We start from the raw sequence: 25785 nt of genomic DNA, 5'->3' as shown, positions 1-25785 counted from the left end.
ACCAACCATAAACACTGGGACCTCTGATATCTACCCTGCATATTGTTAGCACTGTTAGCTGTTAGCTCGGCCTCCCCGAGGAGGGCGGATCTCTCTCTCTGTATTGGCTCTGAGGTTTTCTTCCATCTAACGATTAATTTGCTTTTACTTTCTTATAAAATGAAAAAAGCAGCAGAGAGAAAAACACATACAACCATCATATAATGCAACTGATGAGAACCAAATAATTATTTTGTCATAACTTGTCATAATTATTCTTTTGCCCTAAATATGCAATGAGTTATAATCTTTACATAAAATTGACAATGAGTAGAACAACGCGTGAGTTTTCTCATATACAGTTTATAAACTGTATACAGAGAGAGAAGAGAGGGCTTTCACTTCAGTTTTTGGGATTTTGAATTCAGTGAAAATGTTCGTATATCAGATCTTGTTTTAGTCAGTCCACAGTCTCTCTACAGTATGTTGGCCTCACAGGAGCCAGGCTGCAGTATCTGAAGAGTGACAATGACTTTCATGGCTTTTCTAAACCAGGGGTAAAAGAGTGCATAGATCAAAGGGTTTAGACAAGAGTTAAAATAGAACAGATACATTGCAAAGAATTCAAATGAAGGATTGAGCATACTGTCAGCAGCAAGAGTGACACAATAATATGGGCAGAAACATATTAGAAACACAAGTACAAGAACACCAAGAGTCCTGGCTGCTTTCAGCTCAGATTTCCTTGTTGGATTTACTGAATGCTGAAGTGTAGCAGCTGTGATGTGAGAGCGCATGGCACGAGCCTGAGACACAGCCACAACAAATACTCTCATGTACAGAACAATGATGATAGTAACTGGAACAATAAAGGTCAAAACAAGGTCAAAAGCTCCTGTAATGTAGTCAACGACAAGCACACATTCTCCGAGGCAGGAAATATGTCTGTCGGATTGACTCAGGTAATCCTTCGAAAAGGAAATGCTGTACAAAACAGAACAGAACCAACACAGACAAACAGAGAGTTCAATTCTTCTCACAGTGATTCTGGTGGGGTAATGCAGAGGGTCACAAATAGCCACATAGCGGTCGGCTGATATGAGCATCATGTCTCCTATTGAGACACAGGTTATGGTGTATGCTATTACACTAGAGAAAGAACACATGAGGTCACCAGCAACCCAGCAGGATGTTTTTAGGTGGATGACGCCCGGCATCAGCACGAGGCCCACGAGAAAGTCTGACACAGCCAGAGAGAGGAGGAGGATGTTGGTGGGGGTGTGGAGCTGCCTCGAGGGAAGAGAAAAGAGTCGATAACCCAACAAGTCTTCATATCTAAATGACAAAATGTTGTGTCATTTCAGTGCCTTCAAAAACAATCAAGGAAAAAGGTTTTCTTTGCTGATCTGCCACAGCAACAGGCCTTTTTCACAGCAGACATTTTGACCTGTCATAGTAGGAAAAGAACAGGTGTTACAGTACTAACATTACTGTTGTCATTATTCAAGTGTCCCAGTAAAACATAACAGCGAGACATCACCAGCATGCACAATAGATATAGACCCTGAAACTGAAGCACCGAAATGGAATTCAGCCATCATTCATTTTATGTTTTACACCTTTGTTTTTCCGACTGTGACATGTCAAAATATCTTCTGTGGTTCCATTGTTAAGGTCTGGTTCATCTTAGGCAATAAGACTTTACAGTCGAACAGTTAACAGTTAAGAAAAGCCACAGAGTGTCAGAAACCATCTGACACTGTATGTTTTATACTTACAGTTGACATACCACTCGATTTCTAACTCAGTACATCACGGTCATATATAAACCTAAGCCACTACACACACTGAATATACTGCATACTGACATGTATACATGCATATACTGTACATATCCACATACATCATGTATATAAAGCACCCTGTTACATTAATCATTCAATATTTGTACCAGCATGATCACACCCTGCACCATTATACTATCTAGCTCAATTCTTCTTGGATCTCAGTGTTCATAGTTGTAAAACTTAAACTGTGGGTTCTGCTGAGACATGAAACTTTACCTGAAGTGGGAGACTGAGATGATGACAAGCAGGTTGAGAGCTACAGTGAGCACACAGATAAAGGGCAGCATAATCTTCAGGAGCACAGCTTCAGACCAGGGAAGTGTCGGCTTCTTGCAGGAGATGTTGAGGAGTTGTGGAAAACAGAACTCCGCTCCGTCCTGGGTCTCCATCATGAGAGAGAGGAGGAGGAGGAGGAGGAGGAGAAGCTGCAGCTCTGGCAGCTTTCTGCCCAGAACTCTCTATCATACAGCTGCTTTATCTCTTTCTACCATGGTCTCCATCCCTCCCCTCCTCTCTCACTGTCTCTGTTGGACACTGATGTCCTTCCTCCCTCGCTCTACACATCCCACCATCATCTTCATCACTTGTTCTGCCACCCTTTTTCTCTCTCTCTCTCTCTCTCATACACTTTCTGTTATTCTACACATCTTTTCTTAATCATTGTACATATCCCCCCTTAAGTGTTCTGCCTTTCTGTCCATCTTCCTTCCTGCTTCTACTTATAACTATAATGTAAATACTAACTGCACTTACACTACACTGATCACCTTTGAGTTTCGGAAGGGCCCACGTACCGAGTAGCAAACTTCCTGGACTCTACCCCGAGAGGAAGCGTCCCACTCGGCCACCCAGACTGAGCGAAGAAAGGCCTGGACTTATGGAGACGTTTGCCTCTCTCTCTTGTTTAGGGAAGAGCAGTGGTTGGTAGACCAGGGAGCACTGGAAATGTGATAGACCAGTGGCACAGATGCGGAGTGTGTTGTGTGTATACTCAACCCAAAGCAGTTGTTTTGACTAAGAGGAAGGGTTGTTGGAGGAGATGCACTGCAGGACCGTCTCCATGTCCTGATTCATGGGACTCAGGGACTTCAGACCATCATCTACATAGAAGTCGCACATCACAAAGTTCTCAATATCAGGGTCGACGTTGAACTGGCTGACCTGGACAGACTGGTGTAGGCCATGAATAGCCACTGCAGGTGAGGGGCTATTACCAGACATGGACCCTCATGCGATAATCCACAATGTCTTTGGAGAGATCACTGTCTTGAAACCAAAGAAAACGTAGGAAGTCCCTGTCATCTTCCGTTACCAAAAAACAATAGAACAAATGTTCTATAGTCCACCGTAAGGCCTGTAACGCCCAGTTAACAGCGCATTGTTGAGCGATACATACCACAGTATTGGCACTAGAATCTAACACCACTTGGATTTTTGGTTTGGGTTGGCAAGTACCATCATTCTTTTTCCTCACTGAGAAGAGGGGCTAACTCAGCATGGGCATTTTTAAACATCTTGTCCATGAAGCTGAGGAAGTGGCCTTTTATTTCACGCTTCCTCTCAAAGTTGCGATGAGACAGTTCAGTGCTTGGGGCCTGTTGTTGGGAAGCCGTTGATGTGGACACTTAAAGGGTAATGGTGCTACCCAACTGTTGCTTGAATCTTTCCATAATCCTTCATCCATCATTTTCAAGAAGGAGGCATCCTGCATCGAAGGAGCCACCTGGTTGTCATCTTTGGGCCACTTAGACACATTGCATCCCAAGTGGTCACTATCACAGGTTGATTCCTCCTTGACACGGAACATGTTCTAGCTCAGTGGTGTTTGTGTAAAAGGTGCTGATTGTCAGTGGTTTGTGGACTTTACCTAGACATACATGCCTACAATGGTCCATCCCAGATTTAACTTCTGAGCATAGGGCAGGATGTGTGAGCCATTTACGGACTTTATGAACTCTGACAATGTCCCTACCTAAGAGAAGCATAAGTGGGGCTTGCGGGTCAATGTCTTTACCGTGAGTGAGTGTGTTTCATCCTATGCATTAATTCTTCTGGGAATATTAATACAATCCTCCATTTCCCTTTTTTCCAAAATCATGTTCATAATGTTTCTTGAATTCAATTCGTCTCAGTTCAATAACCACACATTCAACCTGCTGGAATGTGATACCTGTAAAGCATGTGAGAGTTAACTTAGGTAGGGGAGCAGGGCCACACCTCAACCACACCTCTAATAACCTGTCTAGCCTACTTACACCCGCCAAACCACCCAGTTTGTCTCTGATTTCTCGAGGACAGACAGCCTGTGCTTCATTCTCAAACGCATGATCGCATCCATAAAAAACTTAGTCAATGCCAAAACTTTCATTTCATGGATCCAGAATTACAGATCAACTTGCCTGATTCAGATGACAATCTGTACGACGCTCTATTTGACACCGGTTATCCTCCAGCCGCGACACAGCAGTCAGACCACAGCCAAACGTCCCAGCAGAGCCGCTTGTGCTCAGTGGTTAATATGCCATGGCCCGACTGGCATCTCATCACTGAAGCTCCCCTGACTAGATCTCTCCGACTACCGGTAGATCGCAGGCCTCCTCTCCTCGTCAACAAGGGCCGAAAACCGCGGACGCCCCAGGCTTAGCCGCGGAAGGCCGCACCAAACATCTCATTATCACAGGCAGCCTCCCTCTCGTACAGTCCTCGGTTATCCGCCGCGGTGCGGCCCGTCCTCCTCTCCAGTTCAGCCGTCCTCATGTCTACAAACAGAGCCCGCCATCCGAGACTGGACCGTCGCTCGCCTCCAACGATTCCACTTCCACTGCAACAGCAATAAAGCAAGGTTGTTTCATCTCTACTTGGCCTCCATCAACACTCCGGCAACAGCAACCACAGGGCCTCCAATGCTTCTGGCAAAACCAAACACCGGCCCTCCAGCGCTTCCGGCTTCCTCGCCAGGGCCAACCAGCCAGCGTTGCCACGTGTGACGTCACGGGACATCCACTGCCTCCACCTCCTTCTTCATCAGCCCCCCCTGGTGGGGGACAGGTCGTATTTCCCCGTGCCTGCTCCCTCTGTGCACATACATCCTTTCATCTCACCATCCCTTCTGCTACCCTTCCTTCAGCCGCTTACAGCACTACGGCTTCTGCTCCTCCCTTTTCTTTCAAAACCAACACTGCAGCACAAGAGTCCCATCCAGCAACTCAAAGGGCCGCACCACAGCGTAATCAAGTTGGCGACTCTCAGCCTCCTCTTTCATTTCCAACTGGTCTATCCTGGTCCATTCTTGCGCAAAGCCCCAGTTTTTTACCATTCATCACCCGCCGCACCCCAACCTCCCATCTTCCCTAGGCCAGCAGACGTACATCTTTCAGTTAACGTCCCCATGCCAAAGGCAGTTGACAAACGAGGAAGGCCAATCCTCTCTGACACTTTCCACATCTGCCACAACCTTCAGTCCGTGCCCAAAGAACAACACACCGTTGACACCCTTTTGGCCAAAGGAGTCAAAGACAGATTTATGATAGGCCCATTTAACATCCCTCCTTTCCCAGTGTTCCGTATCAGCCCATTAGGTGTTGCCACTCGGAAATGCTATTGGAAAAAGAGGCTAATAATAGACCCGTCTTCCCCATACGGCTCACACATTCTAAGCATCACCAACGTCCTACGTAGTCCAGACTTCTCCATGCAATATGCAACCATCGATCACGCTATCACCCTCATCTGTTTGGCAGGCCACGGAGCTTAGCTTTCTAAAGCGGACATCACCCATCCATCCAGACTTCTGGCGTATTTTCAGGGTTTGCTGGAGATGAGCCTATTATTTTTCCGTGCGCCTCAAAGAGATCTTTGACTCTCTTTCAGAAGCCCTGTGCTGGATCATCACTAACAACTACAGACTCCCTTACATACTCCATCTTCCCCTCCTCACCTCGGGCTTATTACTCTCACGACAGCTTTCTCAGACCTTGCCGTCCCTTTTTCCAATGAGAAAACCTCGGGGCCTAGCACCTCCATGGAGTTTTTAGGTATCACCCTGGACTCAATCTCCTTTCAGGCATCTCTGCCCTCAGCAAAAATACAGCGCATCACTCTGCTTCTTTCGAACTATCTCCTGGCAGACAGATGCACCAAACGTCAGCTAGTAGCCCTCCTTGGCCACCTCAATTATGCCATTCGCATAATCCCACAAGCAAAATCTTTCCTGTCCAGCTGTTGCTGGTAAGCTTTAACTAAAGCTGCCCCTCTCTCCACGAAAGAGAGGTGTTGGATGATGTATGCAAAATGAAAATGCGTCTTTGTCAACATTTCCTGTCTTCTTGCAATGGCATTTCCTTCTTTTACAACAACTACTATGGAGGGAGATGGTTTGCTTCTGCATGGCCCCCAGAGCTAATATCTCTCGACTCTGAGTGGTCCAGGAAATCCATACTCACCCACTCTGATAACACTGCAGTTGTAGAAATCCTAAACAAGGTCGATCCCGTTCTCCAGCCATCATGCAATTCCTGCGCAGACTCACATTAATCTCAGCTCAACATCAGTTAATCCTTAGGGCAGCCCATGTTCCTGCTTCGCTGATTCATTATCTCGTTTTTCTCATTTCAGATATTCAGACAGATATTCCAGAATCAGATTTTCATCCCACACAAGTTCCACTGTTTTCAGCCACAACATTGCACTAGCTCCACAGCTGGAAAACCTCCAGCTTCACTCCAAGTACTCTCTCAGCCTACCTAACCGGCTGGAATTATCACCTGCTATTTCCTTCTCTGGACATCATGTCCTTCTGCAATTTTATAACCCATGTTCAATCCATCCAAAAAAATCCGGTCCTCCACTATCCAGCAAGGCAGAATATAAGTCTAGTGTGTCAAGGTGCAACATTATTCAGTATTAGCTCAAAGACAAAAATGTTCCAAAACAATGTTTCTGTATCTACAGTAGCTGTTGAATGTAGAGAGGAGCTGAGGAGTTAATCTTTGCCTGAAGTGTGAGACTCAGATGACGACGAGCAGTTTGAGAGCTACAGTGAGCAGAGAGATGGAGGACAGCACAAGATGTATGAGCAGTGCTTCGGACCAAGGAGTCATGGTCTTCCTGCAGGAGGTGTTGAAGAGTTGTGGAAAGCAGAGCTCCGCTCCATCCTTAACCTCCATCCTCAGAGATCTGCAGATAGCTGCAGCTCTGGCAGCTTTCTGCCCAGAACTCTCTGTCATACAGCTGCTTTATCTCTTTCTACCATCGTCTCCATCCCTCCCCTCCTCTCTCACTGTCTCTGTTGGACACTGATGTCCTTCCTCCCTTGTCGACACATCCCACCATCATCTTCATCACTTGTTCTGCCATCCTCTCTCTCTATCTCTCTCTCTCTCTCTCATACACTTTCTGTTATTCAGCCCACGTACCGGGAGCAAACTTCCTGGACTCCACCCCGACAGGAAGGGTCCCACTCAGCCACCAAGACTGAGCAAACAAAGGCCTGGACACGTGGAGACGTTGGCCTCTCTCTGTTGTTTGGGGAAGAGCAGTGGTTGGTGGACCAGGGAGCACTGGAAATGTGACAGACCAGTGGCAGAGATGCGGAGTGTGTTGTGCATATACTCAACCCAAAGCAGTTTTTTTGACTAAGAGGAAGGGTTGTTGGAGAAGATGCACTGCAGGACCGTCTCCATGTCCTGATTCATGGGACTCAGGGACTTCAGACCATCATCGACATAGAAGTCGCACATCACAAAGTTCTTAATATCAGAGTCGACGTTGAACTGGCTGACCTGAACAGACTGGTGTAGGCCTGCCGCTGCAGGTGAGGGGAAAGAAAACGTAGGAAGTCCCTGTCATCTTCCGTTACCAAAAAACAATAGAACATATGTTCTATAGTCCACCGAAAGGCCTGTAGAACCCAGTTAGCAGCGCGTTGTTGAGCGATATATACCACAGTATTGGCACTAGAATCTAACAGCACTTGGATTTTTGGTTTGGGTTGGCAAGTACCATCATTCTTTTTCCTCACTGAGAAGAGGGGCTAACTCAGCATGGGCATTTTTAAACATCTTGTCCATGAAGCTGAAGAAGTGGCCTTTTATTTCACGCTTCCTCTCAAAGTTGCACCTGAGAGACATGAGACAGCTCAGTGCTTGGGGCCTGTTGTTGGGAAGCCGTTGATGTGGACACTTAAAGGGTAATGGTGCTACTCACCTGTTGCTTGAATCTTTCCGTAATCCTTCGTCCATCATTTTCAAGAAGGAGGCATCCTGAATCGAGTCACCTGGTTGTCATCTTCGGGCCACTTAGACACATTGCATCCCAAGTGGTCACCGTCACAGGTTGATTTCTCCTCTCCACTTCTCCCGATGTTGGGGGTGATTGGTGTCCTGGATGTCACTGTATTTTTTCTTGACACGGAACATATTCTAGCTCAGTGGTGTTTGTGTAGAACAGGGGTGCCCAATACGTCGATCGCGATCTACCGGTCGATCGCGAAGGTAGTGTGTGTAGATCGCATGGCATTAAAAAAATAGACGTCAGTCTTTCATCCATCCTCACTATGAAATTTGTCACTTGATTGACATACAGGGCAGCCAGTCTGACATCTGATCTTTTCTGACACATGGGTCACCACGCATGCGCGTACAAGCGCGCCAAGTGCAGAAAAACAAGCTGCCGAGTTTATTAACTCCAAATACCGTTTCACCTTGACTGATGATCATTTGGAAGTGTGCTAAATGGTAAATGGTAAATGATCTCACTTATATAGCGCTTTTCAACCTTCACGGTTCCCAAAGCGCTTTACAGCTAAGTCTCGTTCACCCATTCACTCACACATTCACACACCAATGTCGACCGAGCTGCCATGCAAGGTGCTGGTCTCCATCGGGAGCAACTTAGGGTTCAGTGTCTTGCTCAAGGACACTTCGACATGACGGGGGCAGCCGGGGATCGAACCCCCAAGGCTGGGGGTGAAGGGATGCGGACAATGCCATCCAGAGATTCCACTTCATAGCCACTGACGCTTCTTCCTGCCAGTACCTTTACTCCAGCAAATGTTTTCAACGTGAAAGGAGCACTTGGACTCTGAACACTTGACAAACTAGTGACCTGTTGCTCTGCTTGTCCAGAGTCACATACAGTTTCACTGCTTTGTTTCTGTGGCCAACTGGATATACTTTTTTCAGGAGATATTTTAGAGCAGGATTTGTCTGTAAGATTTGTCCCTTTGTGCCTCATACTTTTTTGCATTTGGTGGTAACATGAGATTGAGGTGAGGTTTCCTCCTCCTCCTCGACATGCTCTTGAGCAAGGTCCACCTGCCATGTCCAGGGTGTGGGTCTGGGACGAAGCCCTGTGTGGTGTCTTTCACTTTTAAGAACATTGAACTTTAATTTTACAGTTCCTCGAGATATGTGATGATGAAGAATAGCATTTTAAACACACATTGTTTTCTTTTAAAACATCTTTTTTTCAATGGGCTTTTCTCGGAATGCAAAACATTTACTTAGAGGGCGCAGTTTTCTATGAATGGGACACAGTTTAATTCAAACTCAAGTTACAACATGTATTCCGCCTGAATGCTCTCCCCAGGAACGTAGTTTCTGACTGGGGACCTCAATTCACTTCTTGTTTCTAGAGAGAGTTTCACAGACTCCTAGGTCCCACCATCAGGCTGTCCTCATTGTTCCACCCACAGTCCATTGGCCAGACGTGCTGCTTAAATCAGGAGATGGAGACGGCCCTCCAGTGCATCTCATCCAACAACCAGTCCTTGTGGTCAATACAACTGCTATGGGTTGAGTATGCGTACAACACACTGCCACTGGTCTGTCACTTTGCCAGTGAACCCACAGCGACAAACCTCTGCTCTTTCCCAATCAAGAGAGTGGCCAACGCCTTCCCCCGTCCAAGGCCTTTGTTCACTGAGTGTGGCTGGCGAAGTGAGACCCTTCCTCTCGGGGTAGAGTCCGGGAAGTTGGCTCCCTGTTTCATGGGCCCTTTCTCAAACTCAAAGGTGATCAACCCAGCTTCGGTTCACCTCCAACTGCCTCGGTCCATTCGGATCCATTCCACCATCATTGTTTCCAGGTTAAGCCTGTGAGGGAGTGCCAGTAGTGCTAGGGAATTACACCATTACGTCTGTGTACATACTAACAGCAGCAAAGTAGCAATGTGTGCATGGACTTAGCACAGAGTTTATGTGCCCGGAATCAGAATGGGATCTAATCGATTCACCCAACCTTAGGGCCTCTATCCACAGAGCGTTTTTCTCTGGCAGAAAAGGGCAACTAGGGCGCTGGGATGAAGGCTTGTGCTGTGAAAGTAAAAACGCTGCATGTCGATTTTGCTTCTATGACAACAATATCTAAACGCTATGTTAAGGGGTTTACTACACAGCTAACAACGTGTAGGGTGATAATAGCACAACACTCACCAGCAACATTCAGAGTCCAGCCGATCTTCTCCCACAAATGGGCTTTTCTGTCTCTCCAGTGCCTCTCTGACAAGTTCAAAGACCTTCAACTCGGAGCGCTCTGAAAAACCCTGCCGGGTGCAGCGCGTTTTCTCTTGGCAGGTTCATAGGGCCGCATACGCTCTCTCCTCATTGGGAACAATTGAAAAAAACACTCTATGCTAACACTGCTACGTGGACACAGGTCCTTACCGTTGTTCAACAACAAGCCTCTGTGTGTATTTAACCTGTGTTCTCCCCTCCTTCTGGGCCAGTTTGTCTTTGTCCTTTGTGCAAGCATTCCAGCGATCCCCTAGTGTTCTATGTCTTCTGTCTTCCTGGGTTTTGATCACCTGTTTTGGACTTTGACCTCGCCTTTTGCCTACTCCCTTCAGGATTATCTGCTTTGTTTGACACATCTCCCGTGTAGTTTGTAATTACATCAGAGTTGTGGGAAGAGAGAGAGAAAGGGCGGCAGAAGAAGTGATGATGGCGATGGTGTGATATGTAGAAGGAGAGAGGAAGGACATCAGTGTCCAACAGAGACAGTGAGAGAGGAGGGAAAGGATGGAGACGATGGTAGAAAGAGATAAAGCAGCTGTATGACAGAGAGTTCTGGGCAGAAAGCTGCCAGAGCTGCAGCTTCTCCTCCTCCTCCTCCTCTCTCTCATGATGGAGACCCAGGACGGAGCAGAGTTCTGTTTTCCACAACTCCTCAACATCTCCTGCAAGAAGCCGACACTTCCTTGGTCTGAAGCTGTGCTCCTGAACATTCTTCTGCCCTCCATCTGTGTCCTCACTGCAGCTCTCAACCTGCTTGTCATCATCTCAGTCTCCCACTTCAGGTAAAATTTAATGTCTCAGCAGAACCCACAGTTTAAGTTTTACAACTAGAAGAATTGAGCTGCTTTTGAAATCTGGCAAACTATGTATGTCTCCAACTGACGATATTCATTTGTTTCTTTGAACCAAGCCTGTGAAGTCTTTCATTGTCGAAGCTGAACCATACATTTTTCTACAGAAGATATTTTGACATGTCACAGTGACATATTTATTTTGTCAGTTATATATGAGGACTTGTTGGGTTATCGACCCTTTTCTCTTTCCCTCCAGGCAGCTCCACACCCCCACCAACATCCTCCTCCTCTCTCTGGCTGTCTCGGACTTTCTCGTGGGCCTCCTGCTGATGCCGGGAGAAATCCTCCTCAAAACATCCTGCTGGTTTCATGGTGACCTCATGTGCTCTTTGTATGTGTATGCATCGTACATAATAACCTCTGCCTCAGTAGGAGACATGGTGCTCATATCAGTTGATCGCTACGTGGCTATTTGTGACCCTCTGCATTACCCCACCAGAATCACTGTGACAAGAGTTAAACTCTGTGTTTGTCTGTGTTGGTTCTGTTCTGTTCTCTACAGCAGTCCCTTTTTAAAAGAAGACCTGAGTCAACCAGACAGACATAATTCCTGCTTCGGAGAATGTGTGGTTGTCGTTGACCATGTTGCAGGAGCTGTTGACCTTGTTTTGACCTTTTTTGTTCCCATTACTATCATCATTGTTCTGTATATGAGAGTATTTGCTGTGGCTGTGTCTCAGGCTCGTGCCATGCGCTCTCACATCACAGCTGTCAGACTCCAGCATTCAGTGACTCTAACAACTAAATCTGAGCTGAAAGCAGCCAGGACTCTTGGTGTTCTTGTACTTGTGTTTCTAATATGTTTCTGTCCATACTATTGTGTCATTCTTGCTCCTGACAACGTGCACAATGCTTCATCTGCATCTTATGTGCTCTATTTTAACTCCTGTCTAAACCCTGTGATCTACGCCTTGTTCTACCCCTGGTTTAGAAAAGCTATTACTCAAATTGTTACGTTCAAGATTCTGCAGCCTGGCTCCTGTGAGTCCAACATACTGCAGAGAGGCTATGGAGTCCCTTTTAAAATTAGACCTGCTCATTAATTTGATCATGCGAGTGAATTCACTAATCCAAGAGCAAAGAAAATGTGCTGTCTTCTCTTTAAAAATGTGTTTATGAACAAAAGCATGTATGTTTTATGTGCAAACAAATGTTCATAAAAACAGGTTGATGGAAACACACCTTTTTTTAATTCTGCTCAATGTGGGCTTCACGTCAGCTGTGAAGAATTTTTTCTTTTTTAAGCAATTGTGATGATAATCAATATTCAGTTATCGTTTGAGTTTGTTGCTTGTAAATTGTGGCTGTATTATGACCCTCGCTGGCTGTTAGCTTGTGATTAGACAGAAGGGGTTTGTTCTCATTGTGTTCATACCATGACTGTATGTATTCTGTACTCTGTTGCTGCTGTCATTTTATTAAAAGAACCCCGCACTTTTTCTCTGCCTCATCCAGTAAGCTGTGAATTGACAAATATAATGCACCTATGCACTAATCCTTTCTCTCAAGAAACCTTTTTCATTGCAGCACAACAGCATGGTACAATCACAGCGTGCGGTGGGATGCAATTTCAAAATATTGAATGAATTAAAATTCACGTAGTGATACAACATCCTCTATAGTACAATATACACTGTATATGACCTTTTTATCAAATTTTCACAATTAAAACAACAACAAAACACACACACCAATAAGGTAAACATTTTGCGCGTGCCAGGAAACATTCTGCTCTAAAACAGCTGTAGTGTAAAATAGGGCTCATAGTCTAATTAGTAATTATGTACAGCCAAGCCCCAGGTTATGTTTGTCTTTTGTGAAACTCTTGCTTTAGATGGGACACCCGGCAGAGAGCTGCATACGGTCATATTTGATTGCTTAACAATATGGTGGGCTTTGCAGCAACATGAAATATTATATACTGTATGTCATATAGAATTCAGTCCGGGAATTGAAGTAGTCTACCCTCTTTCACAAGTTCAGGCAAAAGTTCTGTAGCCAAAACAAGTCTGTTAGAAGTTAATTATAGAAGGAATACCAAACAAGAAAGACTGTAAGATTTAGAAGATTCTGAGACAGTGAAATGTTTGTGTATATATCTATTTCTATCTCTATATATCTATATGATATATATAAATATACCGTGTGTGTATATATATATATATGTATATGTATTTTCTATGTATTTCTGAATTCACACACTGAACAACATGATCAAATTAATAAGCAGATCTCATTGCATTCACTCCACAGCCTCTCTACAGTATTGTTGGACTCACATTAACCAGGCTGCAGAATCTTGAACGTAACAATTTGAGTAATAGCTTTTTTAAACCAGGGGTAGAACAAGGCGTAGATCACAGGGTTTGGACAGGAGTTAAAATAGAACAGAGACACAGTAGACTGGGCAGAAACATATTTGAAACACAAGTACAACAACACCAAGAGAGTCTTGGCTGCTTTCAGCTCAGATTTCTTTGTTAGACTCACTGAACACAGCAGGGGTGCCAACAAAGTGGGCTCCAGGGGAAAGCGCACATTTGTGGTGGACTATGCTGTAATGTGACCGCAGTATTTAGAGTGTTTATCTGGCAATGCTCAAGTAAAAAAAAGGAGGGAATGGTCCTCCGACCACTGGCTGACGCTGTAGGTCTGGGGCTTGTGACGTTTCAGAACCTGTCTGTAATGCAGAAATAGGAAGATAACATTGTGATCTGCGGGAGACGTGTGCGTCAGTAATATTTCCATGAGTCCAGGATGTTTCCCCTGCTTGTCAGACATATTGTCCACGTATTGTTGAAATGAAGGCAGAACACTGTCGAGTCTGCAGCTGTTCAAAGTCACCAACCATAAACACTGGGACCTCTGATATCTACCCTGCATATTGTTAGCACTGTTAGCTGTTAGCTCGGCCTCCCCGAGGAGGGCGGATCTCTCTCTCTGTATTGGCTCTGAGGTTTTCTTCCATCTAACTATTAATTTGCTTTTACTTTCTTATTAAATGAAAAAAGCAACAGAGAGAAAATCACATACAACCATCATATAATGCAACTGATGAGAACCAAATAATTATTTTTGACAATGAGTAGAACAACGCGTGAGTTTTCTCATATACAGTTTATAAACTGTATACAGAGAGAGAAGAGAGGGCTTTCACTTCAATTTTTTGGGATTTTGAATTCAGTGAAAATGTTCATATAGCAGATCTTGTTTTAGTCAGTCCACAGTCTCTCTACAGTATGTTGGCCTCACAGGAGCCAGGCTGCAGTATCTGAAGAGTGACAATGACTTTCACTGCTTTTCTAAACCAGGGGTAAAACAGTGCATAGATCAAAGGGTTTAGACAAGAGTTAAAATAGAAGAGAAAGGTCACAAAGAATTCAGATGGAGTATTGAGCAAGCTTTCCCCTGCAAGAGAGACACCGTAAAATGGGAAAAAACATATTAGAAACACAAGTACAAGAACACCAAGAGTCCTGGCTGCTTTCAGCTCAGATTTCCTTGTTGGATTTACTGAACGCTGAAGTGTAGCAGCTGTGATGTGAGAGCGCATGGCACGAGCCTGAGACACAGCCACAACAAATACTCTCATGTACAGAACAATGATGATAGTAACTGGAACAATAAAGGTCAAAACAAGGTCAACAACTCCTGTAATGTAGTCAACGACAACCACACATTCTCCGTAGCAGGAAATATGACTGTCTGATCGACTCAGGTCATTCTGTAAAAAGAAAGTGCTGTACAAAACAGAACAGAACCAACACAGACAAACAGAGAGTTCAGTTCTTCTCACAGTGATTCTGGTGGGGTAATGCAGAGGGTCACAAATAGCCACATAGCGGTCGGCTGATATTAGCATCATGTCTCCTATTGAGGCAGAGGTAATGATGTATGATACAAAATTACACAAAGAACACATGAGGTCACCAGCAAACCAGCAGGATGTTTTTAGGTGGATCACGCCCGGCATCAGCACGAGGCCCACGAGAAAGTCTGAGACAGCCAGAGAGAGGAGGAGGATGTTGGTGGGGGTGTGGAGCTGCCTCGAGGGAAAGAGAAAAGAGTCAATAACCCAACAAGTCCTCATATCTAAATGACAAAATGTTGTTTCATTTCAGCGCCTTCAAAAACAATCAAGGAAAAAGGTTTTCTTTGCTGATCTGCCGCAGCAACAGGCCTTTTTCACAGCAGACATTTTGACCTGTCATAGTAGGAAAAGAACAGGTGTTACAGTACTAACATTACTGTTGTCATTATTCAAGTGTCCCAGTAAAACATAACAGCGAGACATCACCAGCATGCACAATACCAGGACACTGAAACTGAAGCACCTAAATGGAATTCAGCCATCATTCATTTTATGTTTCCGACTGTGACATGTCAAAATATCTTCTGTGGTTCCATTGTTAAGGTCTGGTTCATCTTAGGCAATAAGACTTTACAGTAGAACAGTTAACAGTTAACAAAAGCCACAGAGTGTCAGTGACAATCTGACACTGTAAGTTTTATACTTACACTTGACGTACCACTCGATTTCTAACTCAGTACATCACGGTCATATATAAACCTAAGCCACTATACACACTGTATATACTGCATACTGACATGTATACATGCATATACTGTACATATCCACATACATCATCTATATAAATCACCCTGTTACATTAATCATTCAATATTTCTTCCAGCATGATCACACAATCCTACACTATTCTTGTTTACATATAGACAATCTGTTGTTGTTCATTGTTGTATTGTTTATACGTATATATATCTTTATCTTCTTTCTTATATAGACATCATACCTAAATGTCTGCCTTTGTTCCGCTTTGCTGTCCTTGGTTTTCAGCCGTATTTCTATTCTGTGTAAGTAAATAAAGAGCAAAAAAACATGTGTATACATACTTGGCCTTCTTCTGATTCTGATTGAAACATTACAGGCGTGGTTCAAAGAAACCAAGGAATATTGTTAGTAGGAGACATGTAGTTTGCCAGATTTAAAAAGTAACTCAATTCTTCTTGGATCTCAGTGTTCATAGTTGTCAAACTTAAACTGTGGGTTCTGCTGAGACATGAAACTTTACCTGAAGTGGGAGACTGAGATGATGACAAGCAGGTTGAGAGCTACAGTGAGCACACAGATGGAGGGCAGCAGAATGTTCAGGAGCACAGCTTCAGACCAAGGAAGTGTCGGCTTCTTGCAGGAGATGTTGAGGAGTTGTGGAAAACAGAACTCCGCTCCGTCCTGGGTCTCCATCATGAGAGAGAGGAGGAGGAGAAGCTGCAGCTCTGGCAGATTTCTGCCCAGAACTCTCTGTCATACAGCTGCTTTATCTCTTTCTACCATCGTCTCCATCCCTCCCCTCCTCTCTCACTGTCTCTGTTGGACACTGATGTCCTTCCTCCCTCGCTCTACACATCCCACTATCATCTTCATCACTTGTTCTGCCTCTCTCTCTCTCTCTCATACACTTTCTGCTATCCGACCCACGTACCGGGGAGCAAACATCCTGGACTCCACCCCGAGAGGAAGGGTCCCACTCGGCCACCCAGACTGAGCGAACAAAGGCCTGGACGCGTGGAGACGTTGGCCTCTCTCTCTTGTTTGGGAAAGAGCAGTGGTTGGTAGACCAGGGTGCACTGGAAATGCGATAGACCAGTGGCAGAGTTGGGGAGTGTGTGGTGCGTACATCACCAAGTTTTTGTTAGATCCCGCGTAACCCCTGGTCAGGAGGTACTGGACCAGCTCTCCGTTTAAAGGGGCCGAGTTCGCAGCCCTACCGGTATCACCTGGTTATGGTAATGAAAACTATTCAAGCTGGTGGCGAGGAGAAACGCCTCGCTACTCACTGCCTTCTTCCGAAGTCCACCCTGCGTACTCCGGTATAGCACCAGGCTAAGTAGCCCTGTACCTGATACTTTCACCGGCCACGGCTGTTAATGGCAGCTCTCCTCTTAGTGATCTTTGCACTTGGTATGGGTGCTAGGAAATGTTTTAGGAACTTGTAAAATAGGTCCCAAGGGCCTGTTAATTTGATTGGCTAGAGTAACCTTTAGGAACCATGAAAGTTGTTAAACACACTTTATCTTTAAGACCGCAGTCCTTAAGACAGGATAAAGCCAATGTCCACAAATTGGGCTTCAATTGCAGTTTATGAATTTATTGCAAAAATAGGCAGGGCAAAGCATACAACTCTTGTAAATCCAATGATTGGAAAAGATTGGTAAAATAGTCGAATATTGTAATTTTATTGTAAAGCTGGCAGCTTTCTGAACAAAGTGATATAACTGCCTGCAGTATTTATACTGTTTACCTGGCAATCCTCACGTCAAAAAAAGATGGAATGATTGCTGCTGTTATATGTTATATCACCTCACCAGTAGCTGGAGTAACACTGTCATGGACTCTGCTGGAGCCTCCTGCTCCTCCTGAACCCCACCCTCCTGCTGCTCCTCCCACACACATTCCACAGCCTTTCAACTTCCAGTCAGCACCTGCCAGTTTTTTCCCTCCAGGCTCTTGGACATTTCCCCTTTTTCCCCTGCCTACCAATCACCCACCAGCCTGCTCTTCCTGACACTCAACTCCAGCTCATTTCCCAAGTACCACCAGTATTCATACTAGTCACCTTCCCTTTGTTCTCTGCCAGATCGTTGTTTGTGCTTAGCCTGCTTGGTGTCCCGCCTGTTTGAACATTTGTGACCTTTTGGATTCCGACCTGTACCTGCCTACTGGATTTTGAGCTTCTGCCTGTTTCCTTTGTACCTCTGCCTGATTTCCTCGAAGGTTTGGATTTGACCCTGGAATTGTCTGTACCTTGCAAACAATTTAGTAAAGACATTGTGATTGCTCTACCCTCGTCTCTGTCTGCTATTCTGCGTGTGGGTTCCTTCTGATTTGTGGCAGTATGATCTGGCCAGTCATGGACCCAGCAGAATTTCAGCAGCTCTGTGCACCAGTGCACAAGCAGGGAGCTGCACTCGACTCTCAGCAGAAGGACACGGCCATGGTGACTCAGCACCTGCAAGCAATCACTGGCAATCTTGATCTCCTGACAGTTTCAGCAGCTTCAGACCCCGGTCCCAGCCAGTTAGGCTATCCCTTCTCCACCTCCACCGCCTGCTCTCCCCACTCCCCAGCAATGAGCCACGCCTGCCTCCTCCAAGACACTACAGTGGTGAGCCTGGTCTTTGTCGCTCCTTTCTGTCACAATGCTCTCTGGTTTTTCAACTTCCTCCTTTCCATCTGATCGTTCCCGATCACTCTCTTGGATGGAAGAGCGAGAGAGTGGGGAACTTCTGGGAGGGTCTGGGAGGCCAATTCAGCGGTGCACCTCCCTGGATAGTTTTACCCAGGAAATGAGAAAGGTCTTCGACTGGTCTGCCAGTGGCAGAGAGGCAGGACGGGTTCTGTTGCAAGCACGCCAAGGGAGGAGGTCAGTTTCTGATTATGCCATTGATTTTTGCACGTTAGCTGCTAATTGTTCCTGGAACACTGAGGCTCATTACAAATACGATTTTTGAATGGAGTTTCGGAGGCCATAAAGGATGAGCTAGCTCCCTGTGAATTACCTACCACACTAGACTTACTTATTGACCTGGCCATTCGCATTGACACCAGATTCAGATCACAAAGGGAGAAAGAGAGATTAGCCAGGCGCCCTCAGCTGTCTCCCCGCAGATCGCAGACAGCAGAGCAAGCTGTGACCTCCTCAGATCTGGAGCCCATGTAGGTGGACTTAACCAGGCTGTCTCCAGCAGAGCTGCGACAACGCCTCATCACAGGTTCCTGCCTTTACTGTGGTCAACCAGGACACTATGTTGCTTACTGTCCGTTAAAAGACAACGCTCACCAGTAGGGTGGGAGTTACTGGTGAGTGCCCTCCCCTTCTCCGAGTCTCCTTTCCAACGCTCTCTACTAACTGCCACCCTACAGTGGAGGGACCAGTGGTTGGAGGTGGCCGTATTGCTGGACTCAGGTGCAGACGAAAGCATGGTTGACACAGCACTGGTCAGACAACTGGGCATTCTCACCCGAAGGTTACCCCAGACCATGCAAGCCAATGTTCTCAATGGCTAGCCCCTAGCCAAGGTAAAATATGTAACTGAGCCTGTTACTCTCCTGGTTTCTGGTAACCACTGTGAAAAGATCCAGTTGCATCTCATAGACACTCCACAGTTTCCCATAATACTAGGCTACCCCAGGCTGGTCAAACACAATCCCCAAATTGACTGGGTAAATAAAACCATTTTGGGATGGAGCACTTACTGTTTGTCTCAGTGGCTTTCTTCAGCTCTGCCACCAGGTGGTACCATGGAACCACTGGAGGAGTTTCCGGACCTGTCGGCGGTACCTAAAGAATATCTGGACCTTAAGGCCGTGTTCAGCAAATCACGAGCCATCACCCTTCCTCCACACCGCCCATATGACTGTGCCATTGATCTGTTGTCTGGTGCGTCACCGCTTAAAGGAAGGCTCTATTCACTGACTACCCCTGAGAGGGAGGCCATGAACAAGTATATTAACAATGCTTTGTCTGCAGGCCGTATACGGCCATCCTCTTCTCCTGCGGGTGCAGGCTTCTTCTTTGTAGAGAAGGATAGTTCACTCTGACCCTGCATCGACTACCGAGGTCTCAATGATTCAACTGCTGAGAACCGTTATCCATTGCCTCTCACCTTCTCTGCTTTTGAGAACTTGCAGGGAGCGACCATCTTCTCTAAACTGGATCTCCGCAATGCGTACCACCTGGTGCGCATTCGCGAGGGGGATGAGTGGAAGACGGCCTTTAACACCCCCAGCGGACACTACGAGCACCTGGTAATGCCATTTGGATTGACCAATGCCCCAGCTGTTTTTCAAGGTCTAGTGAATGATGTGTTAAGGGACATGATTAATAAATTTGTCTATGTTTACTTGGACGACATTCTGATATTTTCCAAGTCCCCTCTGGAGCAAGTGCAGCATGTGAGACAGGTCCTGCAACATCTATTGGAGAACCAGCTGTATGTTAAGGCTGAGAAGTGTAACTTCCACCGGGACACGGTGTCTTTTTTGGGGTTTGTAGTGTCTGCTGGGAGATTGGAGATGGATATTGCCAGTGCTGGAGTGGCCCCAGCCAACCATCTGAAAGGACCTTCAGAAGTTCCTTGGGTTTGCTAACTTTAACCAGCGGTTTATCCATAACTACAGTTCTGTTGCAGTCCCACTAACTGCCCTGACCTGTCCCAAGGTTCCCTTTTCCTGGTCCACTGCGGCAGAGGAGGCCTTCGCCAAGCTGAAGAGAGCTTTTACCTCGGCCCCCATTCTCATCACACCTGATCCTCAGCTCCAATTTGTGGTTGAGGTGGATGCCTCTGATGTGGGAGTGGGGGCTGTCCTATCTCACCGCTCTTCCAATGATAATAAGTTGCACCCCTGTGCTTTCTTCTCCCACCGTCTGTCTTCCACAGAAAGAAATTATGACTGGTTGTCCTCCAGGAACCTACCCCTCTGGACTGTCTCCAGAAAGTTGACTCCTAGGTTTGTTGGTCCATTTCCAGTGTCAAGAATTAATAATCCATCTGCTGTCTGTTTGCAGTTGCCCCAGACCGTTCGGAGAATCCATCCCACCTTCCATGTATCCTGCATCAAACCATCACATACAAGCACACTCACCCCACCCGCCAACCTTCCTCCTCCTCCTCCTCCACCCCGGCTCATCGATGGGGAGGAGGTGTACACCATCAAAAAGCTCCTCAAGCCTCGTCGTCGTGGGAGGGGCATCCAATATTTGGTAAACTGGGAGGGTTACGGCCCAGAGGAGAGGTCTTGGGTTCTTTCCAGGGACATCTACGACCCCTCCCTCATCAGAGAGTTCCACCGTCGACACCCAGATGAACCCAGTAGAATGCCTGGGGGCGTCCATCGAGGGGGGGTACTGTCATGGACTCTGCTGGAGCCTCCTGCTCCTCCTGAACCCCACCCTCCTGCTGCTCCTCCCACACACACTCCCCAGCCTTTCATCTTCCAGTCAGCACCTGCCAGTTTTTTCCCTCCAGGCCCTTGGACATTTCCCCTTTTTCCCCTGTCTACCAATCACCCACCAGCCTGCTCTTCCTGACACTTGCCTGCAGCTCATTTCCCAATTACCTCCAGTATTTATACCAGTCACCTTCCCTGTTGTTCTCTGCCAGATCGTTGTTTGTGCTTAGCATTCTTCGAATCCTGCCTGTTTGAACATTTGTGACCTTTTGGATTCCGACCTGTACCTGCCTACTGGTTTTTAAGCTTCTGCCTGTTTCCTTTGGCCCTCTGCCTGATTTCCTCGAAGGTTTGGATTTGACCCTGGAATTGTCTGTACCTTGCAAACAAGTTAGTAAAGACATTGTGATCTACCCTCGTCTCTGTCTGCTATTCTGCGTGTGGGTATCTTTTGATCTTCCAACTCATGGATTTGTTTCTCAAACTAGTCTTCCCAGACCATATTATATCACCTCACCAGTAGCTGGAGTAACACAAATCTACACAAATGCAGCCCTTTGTTGAGGACTTGTATGTGCTTGCAGTGCAAAGCAACATCTCTTTAAAATGACAATACTGTGCCAATGATGGTTATGTACATAGGGGCCGCTGTGTGAAGGACAGACAAGTAGGGCCAAAGCATCTCCATAGCACCTTCTAGAAATGTATGCAAGAAAAACCCAACAGAAAGTGCTATGTGTTTGGGGATGGCAGAGAGGTTGTTGATGTCAGTGGTGTGTCATTCACAGCTCAATTTATTATCCAGGATGAGTTCAAGGTATTTGAGGCACTCCGTCATCTCAACAGTTTCATTATTGGTGCAGGTGGAGTTGTGGGCTGCACTGTGTGTGCTGGGAGTCTTAATGAACAGTTGTTTTGTCTTTGTTACATTCAGTTGCAGGTAATTGTTCATGCACCATTTTGAAGTGGGAGATGGAGTCTTGATAGCCTAAAACAGAGTCATTGTCATTAAGGAGTGCAGGTGTAGTCGTGCCATTGGACTATTTGAAGTATGTGGCGACAGGTGAGGAGCTGATTCAGTTATTGGTGTAAAGGGTAAACAGAAAAGGCTCAGGACACAACCTTGTGGGGCTCCGGTGTCGGTGATGATGGTTGAGGATGTTACATTGCCCACCCTAAGTGATTGTGGAAACACTCAGAAAGCAAGTCTGGACTTCCAGTTGAGCTAGCTATGGAGTAAGACGTTGGTGTGTGGGAGCTCCCACAGACTTCGCCTCAAACTGTATTTTATTTGCACCTGTTATTAGTTAAATTGTCCAGTTACATCTGTGTTTACTGGCCACTCGACTTTCCATCATGGAGAAATCTTAAAATGCAGAATAAAAGCACGAAAGGATGACATGCTACTCAATCTCAACAGCGACCTTGCCCTCAGGCCACACCTCAGTCCCCGAGTGACTCTCCTCCCGGCTCTGAGTGCGTCTTCGCCCCAGCTCAAACACTTGTGGACCCCTCATCCCTGAAACTTGAGCTCCTCGCCGTCTTGCGTAAAGACATAGCGGACATCTTTAAGACAGATCTACGTGCGGCTCTCGTGACGATTTATCCACAGTCAAACTTGAACTACAAGCAGTAAAGACACAGCTCGCCAACAACACAGCCTCCACACAAGCTGAATTGGGTTCGCTAAAAGGAACGGTGGTTGAAATTGAACAGTCCCTATCAACTTGCACTGATGATATCGTCGCGATCCAAAACAATTGGATTTGGATGTTTGATCATGCCGAAATAACATCAGGATTGTGGGGGTCCCTGAGGAAGTGGGCAATAACTCCGCCATGACAATCGCGACGTTGCTCAAAGAAGCACTCCATCTGGAGAAGGAGCCTCTGATGGACAGATGCCACAAGAACCTCCACCCGGCGAGCGGCCGCGCGCTATTGTAGCCCAACTTCTCTACCACTCGGACTGCATCGACATTCTGCGTGGGGCAAGAGAACGCTGTAGAATTAACATCAGGGACATGTCTATCTCCATCTTCCCAGACCATACGGCAAATATAGCACGGGCCCGAGAAAATTAATTGTCTTGATCCAGGGCCGTGGATGGAGGCCGTCGACCTCCATCCATCTGCCGCTCCCTCCGGACTCAAGACTGAATCCTCGTCTCCATTCTCCTCCGCCTCATCCGCTCCATCTCCATTGCCCTTTCCCCTCTACGTCTGCCGCTGTCGCAGATTTTCAATAAATCATTGTTACCCACTCTTCTGGCTGTTTGAGTCTAAGTTGAGTCCAGTAGTTTAGACCTGCATAACAGTATGAACTGGCAACAAACATGGACCCAGAATCCGCACTGCAGAAGGCCCTCTCCAACCAAGGAAAATTACTAGGCAAACACGAACAAATGCTCCGCTCCCTCTCCAACAGTAATCAAGCTTTGTTTCATCAGATCACTCAACTAACAAATCAGCTCACCCTACTATCAGCACAACTCACCACTGGTGTAGCTTCTCAACCCAGCCCTCCTCCTTCTCCGCTGTCACCGTCGCCTCCCGCTCCTCAGCCACACCAAGAATCCCACGCCCCGGATCCCAAGCCATTCTCCGGTGAGTTGGACAAATGCCGGGGTTTTCTGTTCCAGTGCTCCCTAGTCTTCTGTCAGCACCCCCTCACGTTTCCAACGGATCAGGCAAGGGTACATTATGTGATCGGTTAACTGCAAGGAAAAGCTTTAGCTTGGGCCGAAGCCGTAAATACCAGTTCTGATATCTCCACGCTGAATTATGATGAGCTTGCCAACAGACTTCGGAGTGTGTTTGACCATCCTGATCACTCCGGAAGCGCGAACAAACGCCTGTATAACATCTGTCAGGACCCCCGTGGCAGAATACTCTGTTGAATTCCGCACACTGGCTGCAGATGCGGGATAGAGTGACCCGTTGCTCAGATGCGCTTCTTTGAATGGCCTCGGAGAACAATTAAAAGATGAGATTGCCACTCGCGATGAGCCTCCCGATTTGGACTCTCTTATTTCTCTGGCCATAAAGATTGATAACCGGCTTTTGGAGCGTCACCGTGAGAGGGCAGGACACTCGCCGCTTCTGTGTTTTCCTCCAGTGCGGTGCGCTACTCCGCATTCATCCTCCGGAGAAGCATCCAACTCTTCTTCCCTCGCCACAGCCCTGGAGGAGCCCATGCAACTTGTGCGCACGCGCCTCTCTCCGATGGAGCGGACCCGGAGAATGCTAAGAGGGGAACGTCTTTACTGCGGACAGCTCGGACATTACATTGCTGTCTGCCCAGTACGGCCAAAAGATCAGATTAAGCTAAAGATAATTTCTTCACCTCAGACTCCTATAGTTCTAGGACACCCCTGGTTGGCAAAACATAATCCACACATTGATTGGTCCAGAAATAAGATCATTAACTGGAGTAATTATTGTCTCTCCACCCGCCTGTAATCTGTGCTGCCTCCAGCAGAGGGCGCCACCAGTACACCCAACCCTGATTCCCCCTGATTTATCTTCTATTCCCTATGATTATCATGACCTGGCAGAGGTTTTTCATAAGGATCTGGCCCCAATCACTACCCCCCCCCCCAATGACTGCTCCACTGACCTCCTTCCAGGTGCCCCTTTGCCCACCAGCAGACTATACAATCTCTCCAGCCCTGAGAGGGAGGCATTGGAGAAATACATCAAAGAGTCTTTGGCAGCCGGTCTTATCCGTCCCTCCTAATCCCCCGTGGCAGCAGGATTTTTTTTCGTTCCAAAGAAAGACAAGACCCTCCGTCCCTGTATAGACTATCGCGGCTAAACACCATCACAGTTAAGAACAAATACCCCTTACCTCTGATTTCTGCTGCATTCAAACCACTTCACAAGGCCACAGTGTTTTCCAAGCTGGATCTCCGCAATGCATATCATCTGATCAGAATCAAGGAGGGAGATGAATGGAAAACTGCCTTCAACACCCCTTTGGGCCACTTTGAATATCTGGTAATGCCTTTTGGTCTCACTAATGCTCCTGCAGTCTTGCAGTCCCTAGTGAATGATGTCTTAAGAGATTTTTTGAACCGTTTCGTGTGCCTGGATGACATCCTCATTTTTTCTGAAAAAATGTCTGACCACATTTCCCATGTCCAACAGGTGCTGCAGAGGCTGTTGGAAAACAGACCATATGTCGAGGCGGAGAAATGTGAGTTTCATGTGGAATCAGTGAGTTTTCTGGGATATATAGTGGTGAGGGGACAGCTGGAGGCAGATCCAGATAAAATCTGAGCTGTAGCAGAGTGGCCACGTCCCAGTAACCAAAAACAGCTTCAGAGATTTCTGGGTTTTGCTAACTTTTACAGACGCTTCATCCGCAACTATCGCAAAGTGGCAGCCCCCCTAACCAAACGTTGTTTGGACTGACCATAAAAATTTAGCCGACTGGATGTCCGCTAAACGACTCAATCCCAGACAGGCTCGCTGGGCTCTGTTGTTTGGCCGATTCTCCTTCACACTCACATATCGTCCTGGTTCCAGAAACGTGAAACCAGACGCACTCTCCCGGATACACAATTCTGTGACAGGAACCAGGAAAAGAGATCATATTTCTCCTGTATTAGCTTTGCTGCACT

At 46.5% G+C, this 25785-nt stretch overlaps 3 protein-coding genes across 3 annotated transcripts; 1 reads left to right on the top strand and 2 right to left on the bottom strand.

The window, feature by feature from the left end:
* Positions 1-455: 455 nt before the first annotated feature.
* Positions 456-2218, bottom strand: LOC139292589 (trace amine-associated receptor 13c-like). Its single transcript, XM_070914951.1, has 2 exons — positions 2043-2218; positions 456-1269 (listed from the first exon to the last, which is right to left on the bottom strand). The coding sequence occupies exons 1-2, from the start codon at positions 2216-2218 to the stop codon at positions 456-458; spliced, it is 990 nt and encodes a 329-aa protein (XP_070771052.1).
* Positions 2219-10880: 8662 nt separating this feature from the next.
* On the top strand, positions 10881-12235 carry LOC139292590 (trace amine-associated receptor 13c-like). The gene is made up of 2 exons (XM_070914952.1): positions 10881-11120; positions 11389-12235. The coding sequence occupies exons 1-2, from the start codon at positions 10945-10947 to the stop codon at positions 12233-12235; spliced, it is 1023 nt and encodes a 340-aa protein (XP_070771053.1). The 5' UTR covers positions 10881-10944.
* Positions 12236-14424: 2189 nt separating this feature from the next.
* Positions 14425-19637, bottom strand: LOC139292504 (trace amine-associated receptor 13c-like). The gene is made up of 3 exons (XM_070914856.1): positions 19618-19637; positions 16283-16498; positions 14425-15238 (listed from the first exon to the last, which is right to left on the bottom strand). The coding sequence occupies exons 1-3, from the start codon at positions 19635-19637 to the stop codon at positions 14425-14427; spliced, it is 1050 nt and encodes a 349-aa protein (XP_070770957.1).
* Between the last annotated feature and the right edge of the window lie 6148 nt (positions 19638-25785).

This window comes from Enoplosus armatus, chromosome 11, assembly GCF_043641665.1.
Source record: "Enoplosus armatus isolate fEnoArm2 chromosome 11, fEnoArm2.hap1, whole genome shotgun sequence".
Taxonomy (NCBI): domain Eukaryota; kingdom Metazoa; phylum Chordata; class Actinopteri; order Centrarchiformes; family Enoplosidae; genus Enoplosus; species Enoplosus armatus.
The sequence above is the reverse complement of the archived record's forward strand: the minus strand, read 5'-3'. Positions and strand labels throughout refer to the sequence as shown.